The sequence below is a fragment of the Trichinella spiralis genome (genome assembly GCF_000181795.1).
Source record: "Trichinella spiralis strain ISS 195 chromosome Unknown Scfld4, whole genome shotgun sequence".
Classification (NCBI taxonomy): domain Eukaryota; kingdom Metazoa; phylum Nematoda; class Enoplea; order Trichinellida; family Trichinellidae; genus Trichinella; species Trichinella spiralis.
Genome location: NW_003526943.1, coordinates 10,027,782 through 10,054,138, shown reverse-complemented (window position 1 = coordinate 10,054,138; position 26,357 = coordinate 10,027,782). Strand labels below are relative to the sequence as shown.

Genomic DNA, 26,357 nt, shown 5'->3' with positions numbered 1-26,357 from the left:
GCTATTCCTGCTGCCTTTAATCACATATGTGAAAAAGGGGATCTAGTTGCTGCGAGAGTTAAAAATGCCGATGGAGATGAGAACTGGATTCTTGCTGAGGTTGGTATACATTTTATTAATTCTTTGTTTTTAATTGTTTCCAATTTCAGGTTAAATTTTATAACAGTGCTTACGCAAAATACACAGTTGAAGACATAGATGAAGAAGAAAAAAGTAGCTACACCATTAGTCGCCGTAAAGTGATACCATTGCCTGTTTATCTTTGCAATCCACGGCACTATCCAGAAACTGTGTTTCCTTTGAATTCTCTTGTCTTGGCACTTTACCCCCAAACAAGTTGCTTTTATAAAGGTACAGTTTTTCAACAGCCACAAGATCCTTTTACTGAATATCTCATAGCTTTCGAAGATAATACATATGCTACTGGATTTTCTCCACCGCTGCCTGTTTTGCAGCGCTATGTTCTTACCTATCATAAAACGAAGTGAATTTTGTTAAATAAATACCGCTGCCATTTACAATATATTTGTTGAATGCGCATTATCTAAATAAAATTAATTGAAATACACAGATTTCATTGTTTAAAATGCTTATAGCTAATCCAGCTGATTGCTGATACACATTATACATATATTTCTCCGCAACATTTATGCAAAGAATACAACCATACCTCTTTTTGGCACTGCATGTGCATTCAACTGAAACCTGTATCAGTATAACATTAACTACAGAACAATTTTTCTTACAACAAACATGAAATTTATCTACAAAATGTAAAATACCTTGTTCACCTTGTTTCACTTACCTGTAGTCGTTCACGAATTATAACTAAAATAACAAATTAAGTAATAAGTTTGTTTTCCAGCTTTTATTCTTATAAAATACAAAACCCTTTGTTTAATGAATTCATCATCGACACAATTTTGCAATTATCAAGTATCAAGTATTCGACGTAGCTGCTAACGCCTTTTTAGCAGCCTGGTGTATCTGTGTATCCAAATTATCTGCAAAAAATATTAACATTCACACTGACGTTATTCTGGAAACGCAGGGTACTTATGCATGAAATTGAAACTGCGTAATCAGCTTTTGTACATAGGTTTAAATGTTAAAAGGATAACATTAAAAAGCATTTCACGCAGAAACAATTTAAAACAGAACGATTAATGTCAATAAATCATGTTCATAATAAATAAAACATACGTACACAAACGTCTCTTTCCGGAAATAGGAATCTTCACTGCCAGTTCAACAGGATTTTCAAAAATGAAAACGTACGGACTTTCAACTTCACCATAGGAATACTGTTCAAAAAACTGTTCTTGAGGAAGACAGTCAACCATATTCACACATCCAAGTAAACAACCTGTTATGTATTGTTCAGGAAAAGGCTTTGGTAATTGATCTGCAAAAAATAAAATGTCTCAAAACAAATAAATAATAAGTAGCAGATCAGTATTTAGAAACTAAAAATGCTCACTATTTACAAGCAAGTATAAATATATGCACAAATATTCAGAAAAAAATACCATTATACAAGCGTAGATAAAAGCTTTCGATTTGTTCTTTTTCTTCATGATTTAAAGGTTTTGCTGTAGAGGCAATCCAAAGAAGACCCCTATGTGTGGAATACCAACTTCTGCCTTCAAAACTAAAATATTCACATATTTTTACGCATCTAAATTTACCGTTATTTGTTTACGAACCGTTTAATTCCACGAATCAAAAGAGATGCGAATGGTTGGTGAACACTCAAACAAATGCCTGAATCATGAATTTCAGTAATATAATCATCTTGAACACGAGATATTTGTTCAACTGCTCTTCCAACATGCTCGGCGTTATTAAAATTCAAATTTTTAACTCGTGGGATGTACTAGAAGAAAAGTATTATTGTAAGCATTTAAGTAAATTAAAATAATCCAGTACTTCAGCTGCTATCTTTTCATTTGTCACTACTGATTTTGGCAAAATAGTTTCACCTTCTTCAAGTGATTTAGCAAACTCATCAGAACATAAATTGTACGATGTGCTTTGTTCCACAATTTCATCCGGCCCAAAATCAACGATAATTTTTCTTTCACTTCTAGGCGCATATTTTTTCGCTAGCAGCTCATTGTATTTTCCTTCCATTTCAGCTCTTTCTTTATCACTTAACCAACTTTTACCTCCATTCATCATAAAATAATCAGATTGGTCGTCATATATAGTTGTTCGTCGGACACTTAACAAATAATTATTAAACACATATAAAAAAATATCTTAAAACAAACCTATCTTTCTGATATTCTAGTAACTTATCTTTACACTGCAGTGCTTTTTGCAAATCTTCACTAAGCTTTGCCAATGAAAGAGGTTCTTTACACTCTGAAGGGATTAGATGCTCCTCCTTCAGATCATTGGCTTTATTAAGCATTTCAGCTTTAGAAAGTACCTAAACAATATGATGTTAAAAACCTAAATAATCATAAAAATGCTAAAATAAATATATGAAAGGTTTCTTTATCATGAATTACTACTGTAACATTTTAATGAAAATTATTAATAATATTATATTCTCTTTAAAATGCAACTGAAAATTTTCATTTCACTAAATTAATTACAATAATGCAGAAAACAGAAATTTGAAATATACACAATTTTCAGATAATTTTTCATGCGAAAAAAAATACAGACCAAATGGCCACAAAATGCACATGGTCCAGAACCTTCTTGAATGCAAGCTATGCGACCACAGTTCAGACAGTTATTTAAAACATCATGTTCCGTGCCTTGGCAATCGCAAAAGTGATGTCCAGGAAGCACTACTTTTTTATTTTCAAAAATCTTCACTTGTCTTTTTTCTTTCCTTTGTTCTACGCAATATAACATTAGATAAATGATTAATCGTTAAATGCTGAATGTACCTCGTTGTTTTTGACGAAGAAACATTTTATACTTTTTTGTATTTTTATCGCCTGAAGATTTGTTGTCAATATCGTCATCTCCAATATTTTCATTATTTAAATTTTGATTATCCATAAACAACAAAAACGTAGCGCGTACAAATCACAAGCATAATAAAAACTTAGTTTTACAGAAAGGTGATTTTCAAGTTTAAATAATTCATTTGTTCAATCGAACTGTACGTGACAGTTGCGTTTCGCTAACAGAGTCACTGGCTCTTCTGAGGCTTAGAGGTGCTAGCGACAGTTCGGGAACAACGGCATGGAAACTAAGCTTTATTCGGAAGAATCGCACAAAACAATCACACGCCAACACAAGATCAGGTTTTTACACGCGTTCACACACCTTCGCACATGACTATTACGTCACCACCGCCAATCGCCGGTTACGGTAGCGGATGCGGATGGTCAGGCTCAACCGGAGGGAGTTCTCAACATCATTATTTACATTAATGCCAATAAAATGACAAATACTTAAGTACTTACTCAGTTAAAAGTATTTTTGAAATAATTTTAAAATAAAAATATTCAAATATGTAGCTTTTGCCGTTTCTTCTCGAAAAGGAAAAAATATTAATTGTGTAACATCCTGTTACGGTAGACTTTTGTTGGTCATTCATGTGCGGCATATCTCTGGTTTTTAGCGTTTATTCACAAACAGACAGAAGCACTAATAATTCGCACACACAAGCTATTTTACACAACGACTATACCACGTAGCTATCTCATGCGTTCTCTAAGCAGCTATACCACACACTTTCACTAACACACACTAACTAAGCGTCACAATCACTCTATATACATATATCGGAAAATGTTTATGCCGTTAGATAGATGCCGTTCACCTTTTGAAATCGGCTAACGTAATTATCATTCTTGAATTGGCGTCTGCGTTGCTTTCTTCCTTTCGATCTTGACTTCCTTTTAATTGTTTAATCGTACCCGTTACAACTGTAACGACAATAATTGCGCATCTTGATCTTCAGTAATAAAAGGCTATATCTCTATTTCCGCCAAACGTGATTCTGACTACCCGCACGCGACCGTCCCGCGTGCACAATCAAGCGTGAATCAACAAAACTCAGTCGAATATTTGCACTGTTTACTCAATGTAAGACAAACAGAAACGCAAATACCTCAATGCAAGATCGTAACACAACCGATTAACCACAAGGCACAAAAACCCTTAACCGTCACCAGTAACCACTTTCTTCAGTCGCATTCTATATATTTATATCCAATTACTGTACTAGAGATAAGGTACTGGTGTACCGTAACTGCTGTTTTCAACAACCTCCCCCTCCCCGATGGACGAACTTCCCACCGGTTCCAACAGGATCAGTGGTCGCACTGGCCTTGTTACCAGTTACTACGAATATTCTGCAATCACGTCTTCCACTTCGTCGCCATGCGGGAGCGGCATGGAATGTTTTGTCGTCGTTCTCACCGCGTATGGTGCCAGGCAATCTCGACGATCGAAGACCGAGGCTGCCAGCTTAAGCAGGTCCATCTTCGGGTCTTGGGTTCGTGACACCAACCTTTCCAGTGGGCGGTAGATAAACACGTCTGACACTCGCTGCCAGAGATTTCCCAATGACTCCCGTAGTTGTCCCCAATCACTTACGCTGTGATCCACTGCAGGCGTGTGCTTCAAAACGTCTGGCGAACTGCTCGCACTTTCCGGGCAGGTAAACCGCCCCGTCTGGACCGAACCGAGCCGTATTATGGCTAACTGGCGATTCGGCAGAGTGTTGTAGGCCTTCTTCAAAAGAAGGCAAACGGTGTATCTCACACCGTTGTACAAGAGGGACAGCTCAACTTCCTTCGGCACCATGTCTGACTGAGCTTCCTCTGATTCCTGATGAATCCCAAGCGACACCAACTGCAAAATCTTCCGCAAGATCCGACAGCTTTCAGCGTCCGTGGATGCGCATCGTGCTGAGACAGCGGGTCGGTGGGGTGATGAGGGAAGTGGCCCGCAGATCACCCAACCTAGGAGTGTTTCTACAGCTACTGGATCATCCTCCCCTCCACGGATGACCGTGGATCCTATCAAGTGGAAGTAACGGTCGACGCCAATTATGACGTGCACTGGAACTTCTTCCTCTTCCTCTGGGAGTTCCAACGTGTGAAGGTGAGGCCAGGTTAGCTTCGATATTTTCGTCAGCACGATGTCGTTGCACAGAGTATGCATAGTTAGCGCCTTCATTGAGTACCGAGGTTCTCCAGCCAGAGGGCTCAGCCAGAAGTCCACCAATCGTGACTTCTGGATCTCGTTACTCGCGCCACCAATGCCATGTACCGCAACTGGAAATGCTTCACCTTTGAGGCCAAGCTCGTCCGCCACATCCTGCCTAATAAACGATCGTTCTGCTGCCGAATCAAATAGGCAGTTAACGGTCATTATTCTCCCTTCATCACCATGGGCGATCGCCCAAACCGTCTGCAGACGAGTCCCGATCGACCCATCGATCGATGCAACGTTTGCTCGTACGGACTGGGGCGCCTTGGCCTTCTTCAGTCGGTCAGCCTTTTCCTTCGGACAGGGTGCCTTCCCTGGGTGTGGCGTAGTAGAGGAATCGTCGCGCTTCCAGTCTTTTGATCTTCCTCCCTTCCGGTTACACCATTTTGCCAAGTGTCCGACTTCAAGGCAGATGAAGCACAGACCAGCTTTCTTCACCAGAACTTGACGCTGACGATGATCAGCCTTCTGCAAGTTCGGACAGACCGACACCTTGTGTGAACCTTTGCAAATGGGGCAATCATGCGCAACTGAATCTTGCAGGAACGTGGCCGTTCGCGCGTGTCTTTCAGGAGGACTATCCTTTCGAGTGGTTGAAATGGTAGTGGATGACTTACTGGGGCTACTTCTGCGGACTGAGTGACGAGATTCGGTCAGCAATTCCGTCTGTTCCCGGATAAACCGCATGAATGCTGTCAGATCAGATCGTGCTGTCTCGTCTGCCTTCGTCGCCTCGTCCCACTTGATCCTTGTCATCTTCGGGAGCTTCTCTCTACTCAACGTTATGAGTATTTCTGCTGCTGTGAGCTCGGCCGTTCGAGGATCCTTTCCCAGCGCCGCCAATGCATCGACGTTTCGGTGCAGGTGATCACAGAGAGCCTTCAGCTCCCATTCGCCGTTCGAGATCTCGGCTAAGCTGAGCGTCAGTTTTCTAATCGCGGCGATTGGTCTGTCAAAGCGTTCCTGCAGCCTTCGAGCTGTCATCTCATCACAGTCGGCATTTGCGGCGGACAAGCAGCTGCGCAGATATGTTAGCATTACCGCATCTGACAGATCTGCTTGCTTGTGAACACTGGTGTCGAATTGCTCCCAAAATTCCCGAAATTTCGTGACGTTATCGTCAAATTTCGGAACATCACAGTGCGACAGTTGAACATTCCTCTCGATCTCTGCTGTCCTCGTGCTCCGGGAACCCACTTCCTCTGCATGCACTGCGCTTATCAAAGCTCGCGCTTGGGCCTTGCTCTGTCGAAAGCTTTTTCGAAACTTCGCCCACTGCATCATCGCGACTCTTCGCTCGGCATCATCCAGACTTGTCTCATACTCTACCTGAAGTGCATCCGTCTGACGGTAAAGTTCTTCGGACATCAGCATCTGCTCTTCGATCTCAGCCACCGACGCCAAACTTGTACATAGTTGGTTCAGTTCTTCCAGGAGAAGCTGTAACCGTTCCTTATTTGCAACCAACTTCTTCGAAGGGGATGGTGATTTCACCATGGCCATTGCTTCGATCACTATCACAACCTATCCGTAAATCGCTAGTTCGCGACAGATCTCTGATAATTCGGCTTGAAAGACCAAATGTTGGCGACAATAATCGCACAACTTGATTCTGAATAACAGTGGACTGCAGCGCTATTTCTGTCAGACGCAATTCTGACTACCCGCACGCGACTATCCCGCGTGCACAATCAAACGTGAATAAAGAAAACTCAATCGAATGATCGCACTGCTTACTTAACGCAAGACATAAACAGAAGCGTGAATACCTCAGTGCAAGACTGTAATACAACTGATAAACCACAAGGCACAAAAACCTTTAACTTCTTACGTTACCAGCAACCACTCTCATCTATCGCCACTCCCTATATATCCAATTACTGTATTTGAGATAATCAAGGTAATGATATACTGTAGCTCCAGTTCTCAACACAGCTTCAAGCAGAACTTACTTTTTTCAGAGACTAAATCATTGTTGTCACCAGGAAATATGTCATGTATATAATTTATAAAGAATTTTCAAATAAAGTTGCTTACAAATATTCGCCCTAAGACAATAGCAAAAAATGTTCTCGCTGCATTTCAATTTGTATCATATTTCTTCAATTGACGAAATTTATTTTCATAAAAAATTATTTGTTACGCCTATTTTAATTTTTTAGCAGTCAAATTCTTTTGCATATTTCCACTCATTTTTCTTTTTAAATTTAAAACAGAATTTTTAGATCCGCGCTGCTTTTCATGTTGCATTTCAAATAGCATCTTTCTAGCAAAATATCGACGTTTTCGTCTTCTTTCTTTTTTCGAAAGTTTCTTATGTTCTGTCTTCTCCCCTACAGGTACTTCATTTGGATTCATTTCTGAAACTCCAGCTGAAACTGCCATTTGTTTCATCTGAAAATTAACAATTACACATTTATATCTAGCAAAATTATACAATTGTAAATTTACCTTGGCATGAACCCTGCGCTGATTTTTCAAATTCACTACTGCTTTATTTTCCAACGAAAATTCAACAATTGGTCTCTAAAATTGATAATTAATTTTGATTCAATAAATAAATAATATTTAGCTTTACGTGATTTCAATTATTTATAAAAAATAATACTGCGACTCAACATGAACTTTATTTTGCTAGTAAAATTTTTCTCACAAAAATTAAAACAAATGAAATCACTAACTGTCATTCATTATCAAAAATTTTTAGAATTACAAAACAATAAACAGAAACTGCTTACCTTTTCATTTGTGAAAACTTTCGGATTATTGTTCAGAGCTTTTAAACATTTTAATGCATGCTCATGCTCAGTAAACTGTACAAAAGCGTAACCTAAAGAATGAGCAATTCCACTGCTATTTATTCGATTTAAATCTCTCATGATGCGACACTAAACAAAAGAAAATTAATACACACACGTATTCATAGTTATGTATAAACATTTCTGATTACTTCAATAATTTTTGACTTTCGATCACTGACAGCTTCATAGCATAGTTTTTTCAAATCTTTGTCAGATAATTTTAAAGGTAAATTGTGCACGCAAAGACGTGTATGCGACAAAAAAATATTTAAATTTTTCAATTTCTGCTCATTTGAAGCTTTGATCTTTTTTCTCTTTTCAGCATCTTTTGCCGACATGCCGCAGTTGTCTTTCACTTCTGAAATTTCAACTTTCACAAAATAAACTCTTCTAATGATAGTCAAATTCGTTTATCAAAAAAGTAAATGCAAAAATAGATGAACGAAATTAAATAATAATACCACAATATTCGAGCAATTTTAAGTTTCGATTGTCTTTTGGCTGCTTTTTTGAAATGCATTTCTCAGAATTTAGCCGTTCCAGTTCGGAACGCGAAACGGCTAAACACACTGATAAACTGCTGTTGCCAATGCAAAGTCTTTCGCTCTAAATTAATAATATATGTAGCAATCAGCGTAGAGTAGTTTGTAAGTAAATACTTCTGATGCATTATTTGCGGCTTCCAGGCATTTTTGGGCCGCTTCTTTAGTTAAAAACTGAATAAAACCCGTACCTAAAACATATCATTCAACACATCGTTTTCAATAATTACATTTGTATCTGAAAATTACAGTGTCTGCATATCGATAGAAGGAATGTGTGCTTTCATTTCTGCAGACAAAAATTCATTTTACCTTTCGAATGATCTGTTCCGGAATATCGACAAACCAAAGCATATTTGAGAGGCCCGAACCGTGAAAAATATTCCTTCAAGGTGTCATTTGTAACATCAAACGGCAAATGTCTAAAATATACCAGTCTTTAGTTTAAAGCATTTATATTAAAAACAATAGGAAAAAATTATAAGTGGCCATAATTTACCGCACAAATAAAGTCCGTCCTTCTTCAATTCCTGGATCCCGTTTCTGTTCTTTGGATTTTTGAAGATTATCTTCAGCTGATATCTTCTCAGAAGATTCGCCTTCTTCCATAATCTCAGTTTCTTCCTGAAGCTGATCTTCTTCGTCCACATCGTTTTCTTGGATTACCTCGTTTTCATTCTTCACTTTGATTTTGCTTGTACTTGCTTGAGTGAACTCATTTTTAGATTCTAGTTTCCTCAATACCATCTCTTCCATTGTCATGTTTTCAGCTTCTTGCTTCTCTAAATCAAAAGTCATTTATAGTGACAAAAATAATAATTATGCTAAAAATGCAAACCTTTGATGAGAAGGTTTAAATATTGATCTTTAGGTAAAGCCCAGTCAATAGCCATAATGCGATCTAGCATCACAATATTATTTATAAATGTATAAATACATGAAAAATTAAAAATACTTAAAAGTGATGTTGCATTTAATTCTCTCAGTGCCTGAACAGCAGCCGGAAATGTTTTAAACTGTACAAATCCAAAGCCAGCACAATGACCATCTATAACAACATAAAAATAAGTGGTGAGACATATCAGAAATGAAAAGTAGCTTGCCTTTTTGAGGTAAAACTATTTCCATAATTTCACCATATGGTGCAAATACTTCTCTAATGGCATCCGCGGTTGCCTAATAAAACAGAAAATTTAGAGTAAAACAGTACAATCTGAAATATCTTATCAATACGTAATATCAAATGCACATAAGAAGAATCAAAATGAAATAAAATTAAACTTAAAACTTATTTAGTATATCCAAAATTTTTAAGTTAATATTTATTACACACTTATTTACTTAAATTTATCTTTATTATTTACTTAAATGCCAAGTTGAAGAAATAAAATTGATTGAACAAAAGTACCTTGAAGGATAGATTTCGAAGTATTAGCCTCCACCGCTTCATTTTTTTTAGCTTTGACTCCTCTTTTGTTGGAAATTTCGACCTGTCAGCTACCATTTTCTTAAGCTGAATGGAATACAATAACTGCAACGCCGAAATATGTACGCAGTGGAATATATTGTCAATTCCAATCACATTCTTAACACCATTCCACAAAATTTGTTGAACGTTGCGTTAATTAAAACCTCTTATTAAAAAGTGAGAGTAATTTTAATTTCGACGTTATCATACAATACTTCAGTGTAAGCTATATGTACTGTAATAAAACGTAATAAAGTTTCTATGTAATCTACATTTCAGTGTAGTTTTATTTCAATAAAAAAATTTTAAATTTTAAACATTCCAAGTTACTTATGATTTATGTTAATTTTTATCGTCTTATTTTATCATATAATGATAAAAATAACAATATCAGTAATAAATTTAGTTTCTGACAAATGTAAAAAATATTTCTAAAATTTAAATGTTTTCAGTCACATATTTTTTACTACTAATAATTATAGTTGAAAATTTTAAACTCTATTATGTGACAGAATGATAACTGTAAAGAGACAAAGGAGAAGGTGACGCAACTACAGTAACTTAGAGCATACTGTAATGGACGATGACGTTGGACTGTTTGAAGGTGGACGTATTTGAAATGTCTTATAAAGAAAAAATTATGAATTTCATGATTATTAAATTATTTTATTGCTTTATCTATTTAATATTTTTTGTAATGCAGTAGTTCGCAATGTTTTTGTTGAATAAGTTGACAGCCTACTAATTTTTTCGACGTTTCATTTAGAAAGTGAAATCGTAAATTCATATTTATTTGCATAGTTTTCATACATGTCCTTACATATATACATGATTGAGTATCGTTTTAATTTGAAAATGTTAAGTTAATTCTGAAATTATAGGATTAGAATTGATTTGGCTAAACATAAATTGTCCGAAGCATGCTTTCTTTTGGCAGAGCTTATGCTGTAAGTTTGTTGTTTTATTATTGTTTTACTTTGAATGTTCAGAAATGTGCTTTTATTTGCTATTTTTACAATTTAGTTTTATTTTTTGAACAGTTAACGAAGGTAACATGATACTTGTTAATTTTAGTCTCGAACGAGAAAAGAGTCGCTGATTTAGTTCTCTGATTTCAGTGCTAATTATTCTCGAAAAATAATGTTTTCCAATTGTATTATGCAGTCTACATATTGTAAGACACACTTAAATTGGTACATTCAAAAATAGTTAATCATATTTTGTATGTTAGGTTATTTATACTCGTCAACATTGCTTAATTGACAAAATTTTCAGTTTCCGAAAAAATTTCTTGATTTTAATGTTTTAACTTTTTGATAAATTTAGTTTAATGTATGTATTTCAATTTCTGGTAGTTTAATTTATATTAATTTGGTTAATAGTTGTAAAGACATGTTATATTTATAGTTTTTTTTTATTTGCAAATAAACTGTGCTTATTATTTGATTGTTTGCAGATATTAACTGCAGATATTTTTATGAATGTAATGCAGCTCTACTGTAATTCACAAAATACATTTACTTTGAATTAAAAAATTTTAACCATTCATATGTGTGGTTTTGCTTTATTTGTTTATAATGTGTATTTTTTTAGCGTCATAGTTTGAATCGATTGGCAAGTTGTAGAACATTTGAGTTTTCTTACAGAAATGGGTAAATCTCATGAAGTAGAATGTCAGATTAATTTAATTCATTATTTTACTTTTTAGTTCCGATGCAGTTCGTGGCGCTGTAGTGGGAATTGATTTGGGAACAACTAATTCTTGTGTTTCGGTAATGGAAGGAAAAGTGGCTAAGGTGTGATATTAGCTTATACATATATTTTTTTTTCTTTTTTAAGTAATTTTTAATTTCAGGTTATTGAGAATGCCGAAGGTTGTCGCACTACACCAAGTGTTGTGGCGTTTACTGCGGAAGGTGAACGGCTAGTCGGTGCTCCTGCTCGACGACAAGCAGTAACCAATGCACGAAACACAGTTTATGCTACAAAACGTTTGATTGGAAGAAGATTTGAAGATGGTGAAGTTCAAAAAGACATGTAATTATTAATGTTATTGCGTTGAATTTTATTCATCGTTGAATTTTTTGTTTTTTAGCAATATCGTTTCTTACAAAATAGTTCGCTCAAGTAACGGTGATGCATGGGTGGAAGCCCAGGGAAAATTGTATTCTCCAAGTCAGATTGGAGCATTTATTTTGATGAAAATGAAAGAAACAGCTGAAAGTTATCTTGGACAGAAAGTCAGCAATGCAGTGATTACAGTACCAGCGTATTTTAATGATTCACAACGTCAGGTATTATACTGTGCATTTAGTTAGAAGCGATTGTTTCTACAATACAATGCTGCATGTTTAGGCTACAAAAGATGCAGGAAAAATTTCCGGTTTGAATGTTCTTCGTGTAATAAATGAACCAACTGCTGCTGCACTGGCCTACGGTATGGATAAAGTGGATGACAAACTGTACGTTGAAAAAAAAAACAAAAAGATTCTGTAGTTGTTTATTATGCGCAAATGTTATTTTACAGGATAGCTGTATATGATCTTGGTGGTGGAACTTTTGATATTTCTATTTTGGAAATTCAAAAGGGCGTTTTTGAAGTGAAGTCGACCAACGGAGATACCCACTTGGGTGGTGAAGATTTCGACAATGCTTTGGTCAATCATCTTGTTGGTGAATTCAAAAAAGAGGTAATCGAGTGATTGGTTGTAGTATTTTCATTAAAAATTTTAGTACAAGAAAATAAAATATTAATTTTATAATTAATCGAAAGTTGAACAGATATTTAATAGTGGCCATAGTTCAATTTTAGCACAGTTTATATCTTGCTCAAATTTTCTTATGGCCTAAAAATATACTTTCACAATTTACTATTTGTGTAAATTTTTATATTTGCATAAACCTGACGTTGTGAAACAAGTATAAATAGTTAAGAAGTAGGAATTATTGTTTGACATTTTTTATTAAAATTAATACTTACTGAATTCAAATTTCAGCAAGGCGTGGACTTGACGAAGGATACAATGGCAATGCAACGATTGCGAGAAGCTGCAGAGAAAGCTAAATGCGAATTGTCCTCGTCTCTTCAAGTAATTTTACTGTTTTAAATATTTTTGAAAATATTTTAAATTAATTTAGACTGACATTAATTTACCATATTTGACTATGGATGCTTCTGGCCCGAAGCATATGAATTGTAAACTGACCAGAGCTAAGTATGAGTCTTTGACTAACGATCTCATCAAGAGAACAATCGAACCATGCAAAAAAGCGTTACGAGATGCTGAAGTGAAATGTTCTGACATTGGTGAAGTGATTTTGGTCGGTGGTATGAGTAGAATGCCTAAGGTGAGAGTGAAGAGAAAAAGTTGAAGTTGTTTTGAGAAAGAAACTTTTCATTGGGAATTCTAGGTTCAAGCTACAGTGTTAGAAGTGTTTGGCAGACAGCCAAGCAAAGCGGTGAATCCAGATGAAGCTGTTGCAATGGGTGCTGCAATTCAGGTAAACCTTTCACTAGATTAATTTGACATTGTAATAATGGAATGTTTTATTTTTAAGGGCGCAGTTTTGGCTGGTGATGTTACCGACGTGCTGTTGTTGGATGTCACGCCATTATCGTTGGGAATTGAAACGTTGGGAGGTGTTTTCACGAAGTTAATTGGACGAAACACAACTATACCGACAAAAAAGAGTCAAGTATGCTTAAAACATTTATTTAGTCGGAATTTATTTACTTTTTTAACAATATGTTGATGATGTTTTGTAGGTATTCAGTACAGCTGCAGATGGACAGACGCAAGTCGAGATCAAAGTGTTTCAAGGTGAACGTGAAATGGCGTCGCACAACAAATTGTTGGGACAATTTTCTTTGGTAAAGTTAATTATGCTTAGTAAGCATTTGGAAAAGAAGTTACGTTTACGATATTTGTTAAGATTGGTATACCTCCGGCCCCTCGTGGAGTTCCACAAATAGAAGTTACTTTTGATATCGATGCAAATGGTATAGTTCATGTCAGTGCTCGAGATCGTGGTACTGGGAAAGAACAGAACAGTAAGGCGACAGTTGCTGCTTAAATCAGTATTACTGTTGTAAATGTTACTTTTTTTTAGTTGTCATTCAGTCAAGTGGAGGTCTGAGTAAAGATCAGATTGAAAATATGGTTCGTGAAGCAGAAAAACACGCAGAAGAAGACAAGAAGAAGAAGGTTATTTATTCACCACTTTTTTAAATTTATATTTAAATTTTTCTGTAATCTGTTTAATTCTATATTATGAATAATTTTAAAAAAGTTTTAATTTACTAACACTGGAAAAGTGTTTTAGATTGGGTTGATTTTCTTAAAAGCTTTTTGCATCACATTTTTTGAAATGTGTGAAATATTTTTTAGGAAATTGTGGAGGCAGTCAATCATGCTGAAGGAGTTATTCATGATACGGAATCAAAGATGGAAGAATTCAAAAGTCAGCTTCCTGAAGACGAGGTGATTATTATTTGATCGATTTTTGTTTAAAATATTACAGTGCTAATAATAATAATAATAATGATGCTCAGGTGGAGAAATTGCGCAAGGAAATTGGTGAGGTGCGGGATCTGTTGTCTCGCAAAGATTCAGAAACAGTTGAAACCATTCGACAGAAGACTACACAGTTGCAGCAAGCTTCGTTGAAGTTATTTGAAGCTGCGTATAAGAAGGTGAAGTTTATTTGTTTTTGTTTGATATAGAGTGTTGGGGGGAAATAATTGTAGAAATTTATTCAGATGGCAGCCGAACGCGAATCTGCATCACAGTCACCACCACCACCACCTTCTGGTGAAGATGATTCGAAAAAGAAAGAAGAGAATCATTAATTTCTTGTACTTTGAGATAGAGAGATTTCAGGCGCATCTTATTTTTGATCCTTGCAGCGATTGTCATTAGTCCGCTTTGTTAGAATTAAATGGTCATGTGGAATGATGTTTGTATATTTAGTTTTAATATGTTAAAATCGATCATATTTTTCTGAAATTCATAAATATTAAACATAAATAATACTTATTATTTATTATTAATTTGTTTAAGTTGAGTTGAAGTGATGGACGGAGAGCAGAATCAAAAATCGTCAAAGTAAGTGTGTTACTTAATTCAGTTTAATATTTACTTAACTATTCTTAAATAAAATTCAAGAACAATACCATTTGTTTTGAGGAAAGAAATTTAATATGGTTTTTTTTGAATTCAGAAAATCTAGTACTGTAACATTTCTCAATCCTATTGGACCAAAGGAGATGGGTGAGATTGTTGTAGAATATTCCGAAGATGGTGAAGCGGCAAAAGTGAATTTGGGTTTTTTGCAGGTTTTATTATTTTGATCATCTAAAAGATGATAGTTTATTGCATTTTTCACTTTTTTCTAGCAAGTCATGCAATATGAAATTACTATACAAATCGATAGGGTGTTCGCAAAAGCTTCAGTTGAAAGTTGCACTGCAAACGTAACCCTGCTTGAATTCCAGCAGAGTAAGGTGCTGATTTTTGAATTTCAGCTAGGTGGTTTCAGATTTTTTTTAATCTTTAGCCAGTGAATTAAGTACCACTTTTAAAATGCTGCTAACTGTAACGGAAAACGTTAAAGTTGAAGAAATGTTGAATCTCGTGGTGAACGAAGGAGAGCGTTTTTTAATTCTGTTGACTGCAGAAGCGCTTCGTAAGAAATTCACATTTGATAAATTTTATGTTTCAGATTGAATTTAAAAAATTTTATTTATGTATTTTGAAGAAAAAGAATTTGGTACTCCACTGTTGAAAGCGGGTGTAAAGTTGTTGACACATTCGAAAGATTGAATAGAAATGGAGAAGTCAAATACACTTGTTTTACGGTAATTAGTAATTATTTCAGGAAAGCTCATTTCAATCATTTTTGTTTAATTTTTGTTTCGTTGTAAATTTTAACTTCACTGCCAACTTGTTTTGCAAGCAAGATGTCACTTGAAATGTTTTGTTGTTGCAATTTTTTGGGCTTTTTCAAATTGTTAAATTTTTCTACTGACTGACTTATTGACGACATTAATATTTGCGGTATATTAACTATATGAATATTTTCAATGTAATAAATATACAAAAACATTATTGAAATAAAATTAAATTCAGTATGTTTTATTGCTGTGTGTCGGACAAAGTAAGGTTTTAGGTTACAGTTAATGTTTTGTCTGCATTTTTATTACTTTACTAAGATTTCATGTGGCTGATGATGATGTGGCAAGCTGCGTATTTTGGAGACATGTTTCTTTCATAAATCTTTTTTTTTCTTTTTGTGTTAGCTTGCCGTTTTATTTTTGTGAATATTATATGTAAATGTTCTAAAGGATATTCTTCTACAGAAAAGATTCGTGCTGCCTGATGCAAATTGCAAATTTGTAACTATGGGCATATAAGGTTGTCATTACAAAAAACAATTCGTCATGACAATTGCTATTTATTAAAAATGATTTCGAGCAAGGCTCTCTTGTCCTATGTGTTACACTAAAAAATTATCTTTATCATAAAATTTGATCATTGTTATTATATGTATATGCATATTATAAGGATAAAATTTTCAACGACAGCAACGCTTGTCAAGCAGTGCACACATGCTTGCTTGCCAGTGCTACTAAACATTTGGCATTGAGTAGTCTCCGATTAGCTTTCGAATCATCTCTTGCTGTTTATCAGATTCATGCTGAAGATTTTCATTTTCTTTTCTGAGTCTAAAAACGAAACAAATGGTCAATAATAATTATAATTATTAGTAGTAGTAATGAAGAAAATATCACCTTTCCAATTCAGCACGTTTTAACTTTATTAACATTTCCAATCGTTGCTTATTTTTTGATTGGTGTAAAGCGAAATCTTTTGTAAGGTTTCTCGCATTTATTGCCTTTTTATTGTAAAAAATATAATAATTCAATAATTGTAATTTACAGTAATTTTGTTTTATGATTTATTTGTTTACTTGAAACTTTTGCAGTTCAACTTTTTCAGCGAATTTTGTAAACATACCTTCGGTGTCTTCAACGAGACGTCTGATTTTCTCATTTTCTAAACAAGAATATAAGCTGATAACATTAAGTTTATTGAAAAGTGTAAATAAATTAATGTAAATTAATTTTCACATATGAAGTGTATATGGTAGTTATGACGATTTGATTACAGTGCTTATAATAAGAGGGTTTTTATGCTTTTTTGCTGAAAGAGTTTGAAGAATGAAACAAAATTTCAATAAATTGCACTGTCAGCGTTTTTAATTGAATTTAGAATGTCTTTTTCTTTGAATAGTTACCCTGATATTTCCAAACGTTAACTAACAGCTAAATATGTAACTTCCAGAATGCCAGTGTTAATTGGATTAAGTAAAATTATGCAGCAATTTTATCAGTGCAATTAATGAAAATTTGATGAAGCGAATTGGCAGAAAAGAAATTGCAATTGCTTAATCGTTTTTATATAACGTGAATAATTTGAAAATTTTTTTTAAATAATGCCTTACGTGCATGGTAATAAATTGATTAAGACTGGAAATTCTGAATAATATAATGTGACACTTTTCGTGGAACTAACTTAGCCTGAACATAATGAAGAGTAAAGCAATTCCTAAGCGAAATGTGTATATATTTTTGCAAATTTTCATTATCCGGTGATTGATCGATAATAACTGTGAACAGACAATCCACTCAGTCGTAAAGAATAATGAGCAGTAATATTTATGAATTCGGATTGATTAACTTTAAAGTATAGTTTAAATTTAAAGGGGTTTTTCTCTCGCATAAATGTTAAACAGCTGCAAATTTTGCAACTGCAACAAGCAAAGCAAAGCAAAGCAGTTGTTACTAAACGTGGTCAGTAAAGCGCAGTTAGTACTATTACTTAGTGGTGTCTTTTTAATAAGAAATTGCTATTATGAAAATAATAATCACTATTAATAATTTTTGTTGCAACTGTATCATAAAGAAAATTTTATTCATTCGAAAAGAACACTGCTCAAAACAACATATTTTTTAAACAACAGAATTTTAAAATATTTCCAATATTTAGTGATTACGTCGTTGTTTCCCTATGCAATACATAATATAAGCGATCATTTCTGAAATGAATGTTAAGTGTATATATGAACATATCGAACGATGTATAGTGCATTGCTGCTGATATACACATGCTATGCTTGAAACTCGTGCAACTGATAATTTATTGAAATTTTATTGGCATTTTAAGTCGCACGAAAATCACAATTTCATTTTGAAAAATATGCCATCAATATAACACAATTTCCGTATGAACAATTTTCATTATGTAATGCTGTTATTTTCATTAAAATTCCCGTGAATCACATCAGATACCCAGCATTGTTTTATTTTCAAAGATATTAATGAATTGAAAAAAAAACAAGAATCATATTAAATATTAACTTTCAATTAAAAATAAAGTAACAGTCGGCTAATTACTTTCAATAAATGAAGAAACTTCGGAGCTCAAATTTTCACTTTGATGTCCAGTTTCCGGATTAAGCAGTCGAAGCTTATTTAGTTCGTCAAGATATAAGTTTACACTCGACAGATACCGATCAGCCATTCTTTTGAAATAATTCACATAAGAGATTTCGTGTTTCGGTTACTATGGTAACAGTGATAATCGTACAATGAAAGTAAAATTTAAATAGTTAAAACGAAATTTTTAGACAGTTATTAATGCAATTAATAGAATGAGCAAAATTCTTTTCTGTCTTCCTTAATTCGAAAGGATAAGGCAACTGAGCATTGTTAAGATGCGTTTAAATAATTCATTATAACTGTTTATAACAGAAAAATTCAAAACATGAAAAAATTTTAAAATATATTCCCAGTTATTAAACAGTCATATAAAATGAACAAAAATTGAATATTTGCCAAACTAATATTAAAAAAAATAACCATTTCTACGTACTGTACTTACTGAAACTCAGGACAGAGTTAGGGTTACGGTGATTAGTCATCAACATCAATGTATTTGTTTCGTATTGCTGAATTCTAATTTTTCGGAAGTGGAGTTTTCTTTTATTATTTTTTGCACATTTAACTGCTGTTTCACTTTAAATTTCAACCTTTTCCGTTTGCAACTTGGTTAACAGTGGCAAACATGTTTGCTAACATGTGATCTGTTTGTTTGCTTTGGTGAACGCCTTATTTTATCATTCTCTTTAGTAGTAATTAATATTTGAAAGTTTATTGTGGAATTTGTTTTCAGATTTCAAGTAGCTCTTTATTTTATAGAATATTGTCTGATATTGGCTCTCAGTTGTGCTGGTGCAGGTTGATCCGTTGATATAATGGCAGCCGCTTCAGAGTCAATTAAAGTTTTCTGCCGATTTCGGCCGCTCAATGAATCTGAGGAGAAATCATCCTCCAAATTTATTCCAAAGTTTCCTCCGGGTACCAACGACTGCGTGAACCTTGGCGTGAGTGTTTTTTTTTGTTTTATTTAACTTTTTGAAATGCTTTTATGTTCTACACGTTGTTGGTTTTGTGTAAATATTAATGTTTAGAACGTTTGTTTTTATTATTCATATAGCGTATTCTATCATATTATTGTCATTAAATTCACATATCCAGTGTAAAAAACTTTCATCAGCTAAAATGCTCAGTAAATGGCTGTTTGGGAATTTTGGCTTTCAGTATGTTTGATAAAGGTACAGTGGAGCTTGTTTTTCAATAGACTCTTTCAGGTCAAACTTACATAGCCATGAAATTCCAATGAAACGTTTCCTACAAAATGTTGCCTGCTGACCTGTTTTTCTTGTATAATCGTCTATTGTGTTTACTTTATTGCTGTCTGATTGAATATATGTGTATGTATGTATGTATATATATATAGTGAGGTTCTGGTAGCACTGATGTTGTCTGCATTTTTAAACACACTCTTCTTTCCATATTTCAGTTGTAATGGGTTTTTTGCGAACAACTGTTCTGGTTTGTTTTCTTTAAAATACAAATGCTTTTTAACAGGTTTTTTTGCATGCATTTCTAAAAGTAGGTAGGAAAAATCAATTAATACACTAGTAATTCTGATTGGTTGAGGCTTTTTTGACACTTGAATTTTTTTAAATGAACTACAAATAAAAGTACAAGTTTTTTTTTAAATTACTATTTCAGAAAATAATTTTTAGTTAATTTTTGTAAAAAAACGTTTACCGTTCATGTTATTTTTATTCTATGAATTCATTTTTCAAACAACACTTTTAACATTATGATAAAGGGCTTCTGAAAAAGAAAGATTATTATATGTTTAAGGATATTGAAGAAACATTATTAATCGTTTAATTGACTGATTGTGTTGAAATTGATTTTTTTTGACGAATCAAATCGGAAAGGGTTGATCAATAACATCGATCGATTTATATTGTAGTAATTATCTTAAATACATTCAGGATAGAAAGTGTTTTTTTCAAACGAATACTGTAACTATATACGTTGCAAAGTGTTTTTGTAATTTGATGATGGAAATAAGTATTTCATTTCCATTCACATTGTAAGGTAATTCTGTTGTATTTGTTTTAAGAAATTGAAACGTCTTTTGAATTTGGGTCTTTATCACTAGTCAAGTTTGTAGGGTTTACTTTGTAATAGATGAATATTTGTTGAGACGTTTCATTTGAATAGTAAATATTGTTTTTATATTTATTATGGATTGAATGTTTCAAACTGTTGTACCTTACAAGTATATATTGATTAAGTTGTATTCTAACAGCAGCGAATATTTTATTTGGAACACTAATAATTTTTAATGTTGATTTTATAAAATTTTTTATCAAAATATTATTCCGAATGTAGTTAATGTTATTTTTAAAAAGTGAAATACGTGGAATAAATACAGCGTTAATATTGATAAGTGTGTGTTGCAGAAATTGTTGTTGTCGATAATTGGTGAAAGCAGTTTTTTTTTAACATGAAAGTGTGGTGTATGCTCAAAGTTAAGCTACGGCAACTTGTTGCTAGATGATCAGATGAATGTTTGTCGAATGAAATGAGAAGTTGTTTGTTTGTTTGCAGGGCAAAGTTTACAGCTTTGATCGTGTGTTCAAGCCGAACATTTCCCAAGAAGAAGTGTACTTGGCGTCCGCCTATCCTATTGTGAAAGATGTACTTAGCGGATATAATGGTACCATATTTGCCTATGGACAGACGTCGAGTGGAAAAACATTCACAATGGAGGTGAGCAAGTGGTGTTTTTTTTTAGTGAAATTGTTATCTGAAATGAAGATTTATTGTTATTTTTTTCAGGGTGTCATTGGTGATCCAGATTACCAGGGCATTATTCCACGAATTGTTTCCGATATTTTTAATCATATTTATTCGATGGAAGAAAATTTGGAATTTCATATTAAAATTTCATATTTTGAAATATACATGGATAGAATTCGTGATTTGCTGGACGGTGAGCAGTTTGATGTGATTTGATTGAATTTTTGATTCGATAATAATAGTATTTATCGTTGTTTTTACTTTTCAGTGACCAAGACAAATCTTGTAGTCCATGAAGATAAAAACAGAGTTCCTTACGTGAAGGTGAACAACAGTTTTCAATGGCAGAATCTACACTTTAAAATTTTCAGTAAATTTGAGAAATAAAGGTTTAAGGAAAAGTGTAATAAAAAGTAATGTAATTAAATTATTAAGACCTTTTACATTTTTGTATGTGAGATTATGTTTTGCATAAAAATAATAATCAAATATGTATGAAAGTTTGTTTTGTTAAAGTTGTAAAAAATGATCGAAAAAAAAGAAAATGTTTATTTCAGGGCTGTTCAGAAAGGTTTGTTTCAAGTCCAGAAGAAGTCTTGGATACCATTGAAGAAGGAAAAGCGAATCGTCATATTGCCGTTACGAGTAAGTTGTAAAAGTGTTTATAAATAGTATAAAATTTGGAAGTTGATTTTGTATGCTCAGTTGAAATTATTTGAAATTGCTACAAATTATGTATATCATTTCAGATATGAATGAGCACAGTTCTAGAAGTCATAGTGTTTTTCTTATTAATATACGTCAAGAGAATGTTGAAACGCAGAAAAAGTTGTCCGGCAAATTGTACTTGGTGGATTTGGCTGGCAGTGAAAAGGTGAAAATTAGGAGGATAATATTAGATGTGTGTTTTTATTTGTTCATTCATTTCAGGTCAGCAAAACTGGAGCCGAAGGTACAATTTTGGATGAAGCGAAAAATATTAATAAATCTCTGTCCGCTCTTGGTAATGTTATATCGGCTTTGGCTGAAGGGACGGTAAATTTGAATTGATTTTTGTGGTTTTGTTGAATCGTTGAACTTGAGTTTATCTTTTTTCTGTAGAAAAGCCACGTTCCATACCGGGACAGTAAGTTGACCAGGATTTTGCAAGAATCTCTGGGCGGCAACGCCCGTACGACAATTGTGATCTGCTGTTCGCCGGCTTCGTTCAACGAAGGAGAAACGAAATCCACGCTTCTTTTCGGCGCTAGGTGAGAAGAGCAGAGAGAACATTTATTAATATTTATCAAAATCAGTATTGAATTTGAATAATAATTTGATAATTTGTTGCAGGGCGAAGACCATCAGCAATGTGGTACAAGTCAACGAAGAGTTGACCGCCGAAGAGTGGAAACGACGTTTCGAACGTGAACGCGACAAAGTGCTGAAATTGCGTGCCCAACTGTCCGCATACGAAAGGGAAATTGAACGTTGGAGGAGAGGTATTAATGATGGGAAATTTGAAATAATAATTCATAATTCATAAATTTGTTTTTTTCTTTCTTCAAAGGTGAATCGATACCAGAAAGTGAACAAGTGAATTTGTCCGATTTGACCGAGAGCATGATCGCCCCGTCGGTGACCGAATCGATGATTGTGGACTCGGTTTCCAATGCTCCTGCGGCAATGGTCACTTCAACGCCGGCCGCTCTGGTCGACGAGGAACGTGCCCGTTATGAAGAGGAACGTTTGCGTCTTTATCAGCAGCTCGACGAGAAGGTAGTTATTTTAATATTTTAATTTTCATTTTTTTATCCATTGCATCATCATTATCATCATCGTTCTTCTTCTCAGGATGACGAGATTCAGCAACAGTCACAGCTTGCCGAACGGCTCAAAGAGCAGCTGAATGAACAAGAAGAATTGATCAAGCAGACGAAAACCGACTACGAGGTGTTGCAGTCGGAGATGAGTCGAATTCAAATGGAAAATGATGCGGCCAAGGAGGAAGTGAAAGAAGTGCTGCAGGCTTTGGAAGAGCTGGCGATGAATTACGATCAGAAGACCCAAGAAGTGGAGATGAAAGTGAAAGAGAACGAATCTCTGAACGATGAATTGTCGAAAAAATTGGTGAATATTGATAAAAAAAATAATATATATATTATAATTATAAATATGAATATCTTCTTCTTTGCTGCAAAGATCATGCTGAATGAGGTTCAAAGCGAGCTGCAGCAGATCAAAGAAGGTACAGCCGTTCAAAAGCGACGAATCCAAGATATGCTGTCGAATATTGTGCGCGATCTTTGCGAAGTTGGAAGCATCATTGGCGGCAACATTGCCGAGATGAAGGTCAGTTTGGAAGATCCGAACAAAGTCGACCGCATCGATGAAGAATTCACCGTGGCACGGTTGTTGTTGACAAAAATGAAAGCCGAAATTAAAACATTATCCGAAGTATACTGTGGTTATTGTTGTTGTTGTTGCTGTTTTACTATATGCTTTTGTTGTATTCAGAAATGTGCACAACTGGACACGTTCCAGTCGGATTATGCGCAACGTTTGGAAAGCAATGAACGTGAACTGGCCGATTGTCGTCTCTTGATACAACAAGTTAGTTGGTTGATTTCAAAAAAAATAATAATTTATCAATATTATTATTTATCCGATTATTATTGTAATTTTCAGTATGAAATTCGTATGAATTCGTTGACCGCATCGATGAAAGAGGTTGAAAACAAGAAGCGTCAACTTGAAGAAGCGGTCGATACTTTGAACGAAGAATGCGCGAAATTGCGGGCGCAAGGTTTTTTGTTTTTCATTTTTTTTAAATTTAAATTTGCTGTCGCTTATTTTCAATGTTATTTGTGTTGAGTTGCAGAAAATGTAGCCAAGGTGAGCATTGCACCGGCGTCTGAGGTGGATTTGAAAAGCGCTCTGGAAGCCCAGTTGGAAAGTCATCGTGAAGCGCATGCGAAACAACTATCCGCCCTTCGTGATGAAATTATGGAAAAAAATAACACAATCGATCAATTGCAAGTGTAAGTGTTGTTGTTTGTTTGTTTGTTTTTGATCATATTTATTCCATCATTCAATTAATTAATTTGTTTGTGATTTTGCAGCTCGTTGAATCAGTTGCAACTGACCAAAGATCAGTTGCAGAGCGATTACGAAAAGCTAAAGTCTGAAGAAAATGGACGCGACAAGCGCATCAAAGAATTGGCTATGTTGTCAGACAAGCGAGAACAAGCGAAACAGGACTTGAAAGGTGAAATAATAATAATAATAATAATAATAATAATAATAATAATAATAATAATAATAATAATAATATCGAATGCCATGAATTTATGTTTCATCATCGCTTTGTTGTGGGGCGTTTGTTTAAGGTCTGGAAGAGACGGTTGCCAAGGAATTGCAGACGTTGCACAATTTGCGAAAACTTTTCGTGCAAGATTTACAGCAGCGCATCAAACGCACACCAACTGGCCCGGAAGAGGAAGAATTTGTCTCTTCAATGGCGCAAAAGCAGAAAATTTTATTCCTGGAGAACAACTTGGATCAGCTTACCAAAGTTCACAAACAAGTATAAAGCGGCATTTGAGAGAAAATTTATTTATTTTTATCTTTAATTTGAAAATTTGGAATTTTTAACAAAAAAAATTGGTGTAATTTCAATTTTTTCATTCGTCGTCAAATTCAATGATTTTCAGCTGGTTCGAGACAACGCAGATTTGCGTTGTGAATTGCCAAAATTGGAGAAACGTCTGCGTGCAACAATGGAACGAGTGAAAAGTTTGGAAACCGCTCTCAAAGAAGCTAAAGAGGCTGCCATGAAGGATAGGAAAAAGTACAAAAAAAGAATTAATGTTTTTTTTCTTATTATTCTGGATATTTTTTGATGATGATGTTTTTTGCAGATATCAGTTTGAAGTGGAACGGATCAAAGAAGCTGTCCGTCAGCGGAATCTTGTCAGACGTGGATTTCCTGCAGCCCAGATTGGTATTGTTGTTATTATTATTTTACAAATTTGTTTCTGGAAATGCAAATCTTATTTTTTTCCCATTGAAGCTAAACCTATAAGACCTGGGCAGCATCCTGTCGGAGTGACTGGTCAGTCGCATGGAATCCGAAGCAACAACGGCTTAACTATCAACGCTCCGTTGATCAATCAAGCGGTGAATTAAATTCAATTCAATATTACTACAATAAGCAGCACATTTCGAATGCACAACTTAATGTGGTGATCACTCTTTTCATCGTCAAAATTCTGTTATTTTTTTTTTCTGCATTTTTGCTTTTAATTTTCCGAGATGATTTTCTTTTCTTTCACGTTCATTTTATAAATTTTAATTGCGCATTTTTTAAAAGTATTACGAGAATGGTTTGCTTTTCTGTTATATGGTTGCTTTTCGATGTAGTGCCGCAGTCTATATATGTATTTTTTGTGCATTCTTGTCGTCAGTAGCCTCGTTTGAAGTAACCGCTTTAATAATTTAATCAATAATTAACAGCGCCATTGTTTGTTACTTATTTCAATTCGTTGCAGTTCAATTTTTATTTTCTTTTCAATGCCTTTCAATGTTGAAATATACCTACCATACGTACATAATATATTTGCAACTGGTGTTTGACCGGATACTTTGATGAATCTCTCTCGCTTTTTAAAAATTGTGCCCGTATTCTTTTCGTGATAGGTTACATTTTAACAAACATCACCTTGGTACGATGATATATACATATACATACGTACATACATACATACATATATATATAAGTGTATAAAATATACATGAGCAGAAGGTTGTTTGTTGTTTTGCTTACATATATTGTTCATACGGTCGAACAAGTCAGTACTTGTGGTTTTTTTAAATAATTGCTTTGTTTTCAAATTCTGCTTAACATATTTATTTAATTTCCGAAGGATTTGAATAGCAAATTCGAGATGACTCTCTTCTATTGGCGTATGGCTGGCATCAATTACATCCGTTATTCGGAAATAGCTGCGCAAATTGTTCGCAACTGTTTGAAACCAGAACTCAAAGCTGAGGCGATGAAACGTGAAGGCAGCACGGTGAAATTTACAAAATGGGAAAATGGAAAGCCGAAGACCGCAACTGGCTGATGTCACTTTTTAATTTGGAAAAATTAT

At 34.3% G+C, this 26,357-nt stretch overlaps 7 protein-coding genes across 7 annotated transcripts; 3 read left to right on the top strand and 4 right to left on the bottom strand.

Moving 5' to 3' along the window:
* Positions 1-225: 225 nt before the first annotated feature.
* Tsp_06218 (activating signal cointegrator 1) lies at positions 226-3,021 on the bottom strand. The gene is made up of 11 exons (XM_003378246.1): positions 2,907-3,021; positions 2,677-2,804; positions 2,274-2,434; positions 1,930-2,224; positions 1,707-1,876; positions 1,530-1,651; positions 1,214-1,405; positions 806-828; positions 568-705; positions 507-544; positions 226-340 (listed from the first exon to the last, which is right to left on the bottom strand). Exons 1-11 carry the CDS (start codon positions 3,019-3,021, stop codon positions 226-228), a joined length of 1,497 nt encoding a protein of 498 aa, XP_003378294.1.
* A 1,293-nt stretch (positions 3,022-4,314) lies between these two features.
* Positions 4,315-6,690, bottom strand: Tsp_06219 (hypothetical protein). Its single transcript, XM_003378245.1, has one exon. The coding sequence runs from the start codon at positions 6,688-6,690 to the stop codon at positions 4,315-4,317; it is 2,376 nt and encodes a 791-aa protein (XP_003378293.1).
* A 230-nt stretch (positions 6,691-6,920) lies between these two features.
* Positions 6,921-9,980, bottom strand: Tsp_06220 (putative RNA recognition motif protein). Its single transcript, XM_003378244.1, has 13 exons — positions 9,939-9,980; positions 9,667-9,706; positions 9,486-9,578; positions 9,369-9,431; positions 9,030-9,312; positions 8,843-8,952; positions 8,648-8,721; positions 8,450-8,594; positions 8,138-8,346; positions 7,926-8,075; positions 7,639-7,713; positions 7,402-7,581; positions 6,921-6,968 (listed from the first exon to the last, which is right to left on the bottom strand). The coding sequence occupies exons 1-13, from the start codon at positions 9,978-9,980 to the stop codon at positions 6,921-6,923; spliced, it is 1,512 nt and encodes a 503-aa protein (XP_003378292.1).
* Positions 9,981-10,574: 594 nt separating this feature from the next.
* On the top strand, positions 10,575-14,847 carry Tsp_06221 (chaperone protein DnaK). The gene is made up of 18 exons (XM_003378243.1): positions 10,575-10,608; positions 10,702-10,712; positions 11,592-11,650; positions 11,707-11,794; positions 11,854-12,035; positions 12,094-12,292; positions 12,354-12,460; positions 12,526-12,688; positions 12,995-13,087; positions 13,137-13,346; positions 13,410-13,499; positions 13,557-13,694; positions 13,765-13,869; positions 13,932-14,049; positions 14,109-14,203; positions 14,387-14,479; positions 14,551-14,691; positions 14,758-14,847. Exons 1-18 carry the CDS (start codon positions 10,575-10,577, stop codon positions 14,845-14,847), a joined length of 2,016 nt encoding a protein of 671 aa, XP_003378291.1.
* Positions 14,848-15,071: 224 nt separating this feature from the next.
* Tsp_06222 (hypothetical protein) lies at positions 15,072-15,904 on the top strand. Its single transcript, XM_003378242.1, has 5 exons — positions 15,072-15,103; positions 15,219-15,333; positions 15,394-15,496; positions 15,555-15,683; positions 15,876-15,904. Exons 1-5 carry the CDS (start codon positions 15,072-15,074, stop codon positions 15,902-15,904), a joined length of 408 nt encoding a protein of 135 aa, XP_003378290.1.
* A 721-nt stretch (positions 15,905-16,625) lies between these two features.
* Tsp_06223 (hypothetical protein) lies at positions 16,626-17,050 on the bottom strand. The gene is made up of 2 exons (XM_003378241.1): positions 17,015-17,050; positions 16,626-16,694 (listed from the first exon to the last, which is right to left on the bottom strand). Exons 1-2 carry the CDS (start codon positions 17,048-17,050, stop codon positions 16,626-16,628), a joined length of 105 nt encoding a protein of 34 aa, XP_003378289.1.
* Positions 17,051-19,313: 2,263 nt separating this feature from the next.
* On the top strand, positions 19,314-25,392 carry Tsp_06224 (kinesin heavy chain). The gene is made up of 19 exons (XM_003378240.1): positions 19,314-19,446; positions 19,922-19,953; positions 21,034-21,195; positions 21,265-21,418; positions 21,494-21,549; positions 21,783-21,870; positions 21,975-22,099; positions 22,156-22,260; positions 22,327-22,475; positions 22,558-22,706; positions 22,775-22,983; positions 23,059-23,661; positions 23,722-23,817; positions 23,893-24,010; positions 24,086-24,245; positions 24,327-24,472; positions 24,594-24,790; positions 24,918-25,054; positions 25,125-25,392. Exons 1-19 carry the CDS (start codon positions 19,314-19,316, stop codon positions 25,390-25,392), a joined length of 3,087 nt encoding a protein of 1,028 aa, XP_003378288.1.
* Positions 25,393-26,357: the final 965 nt, after the last annotated feature.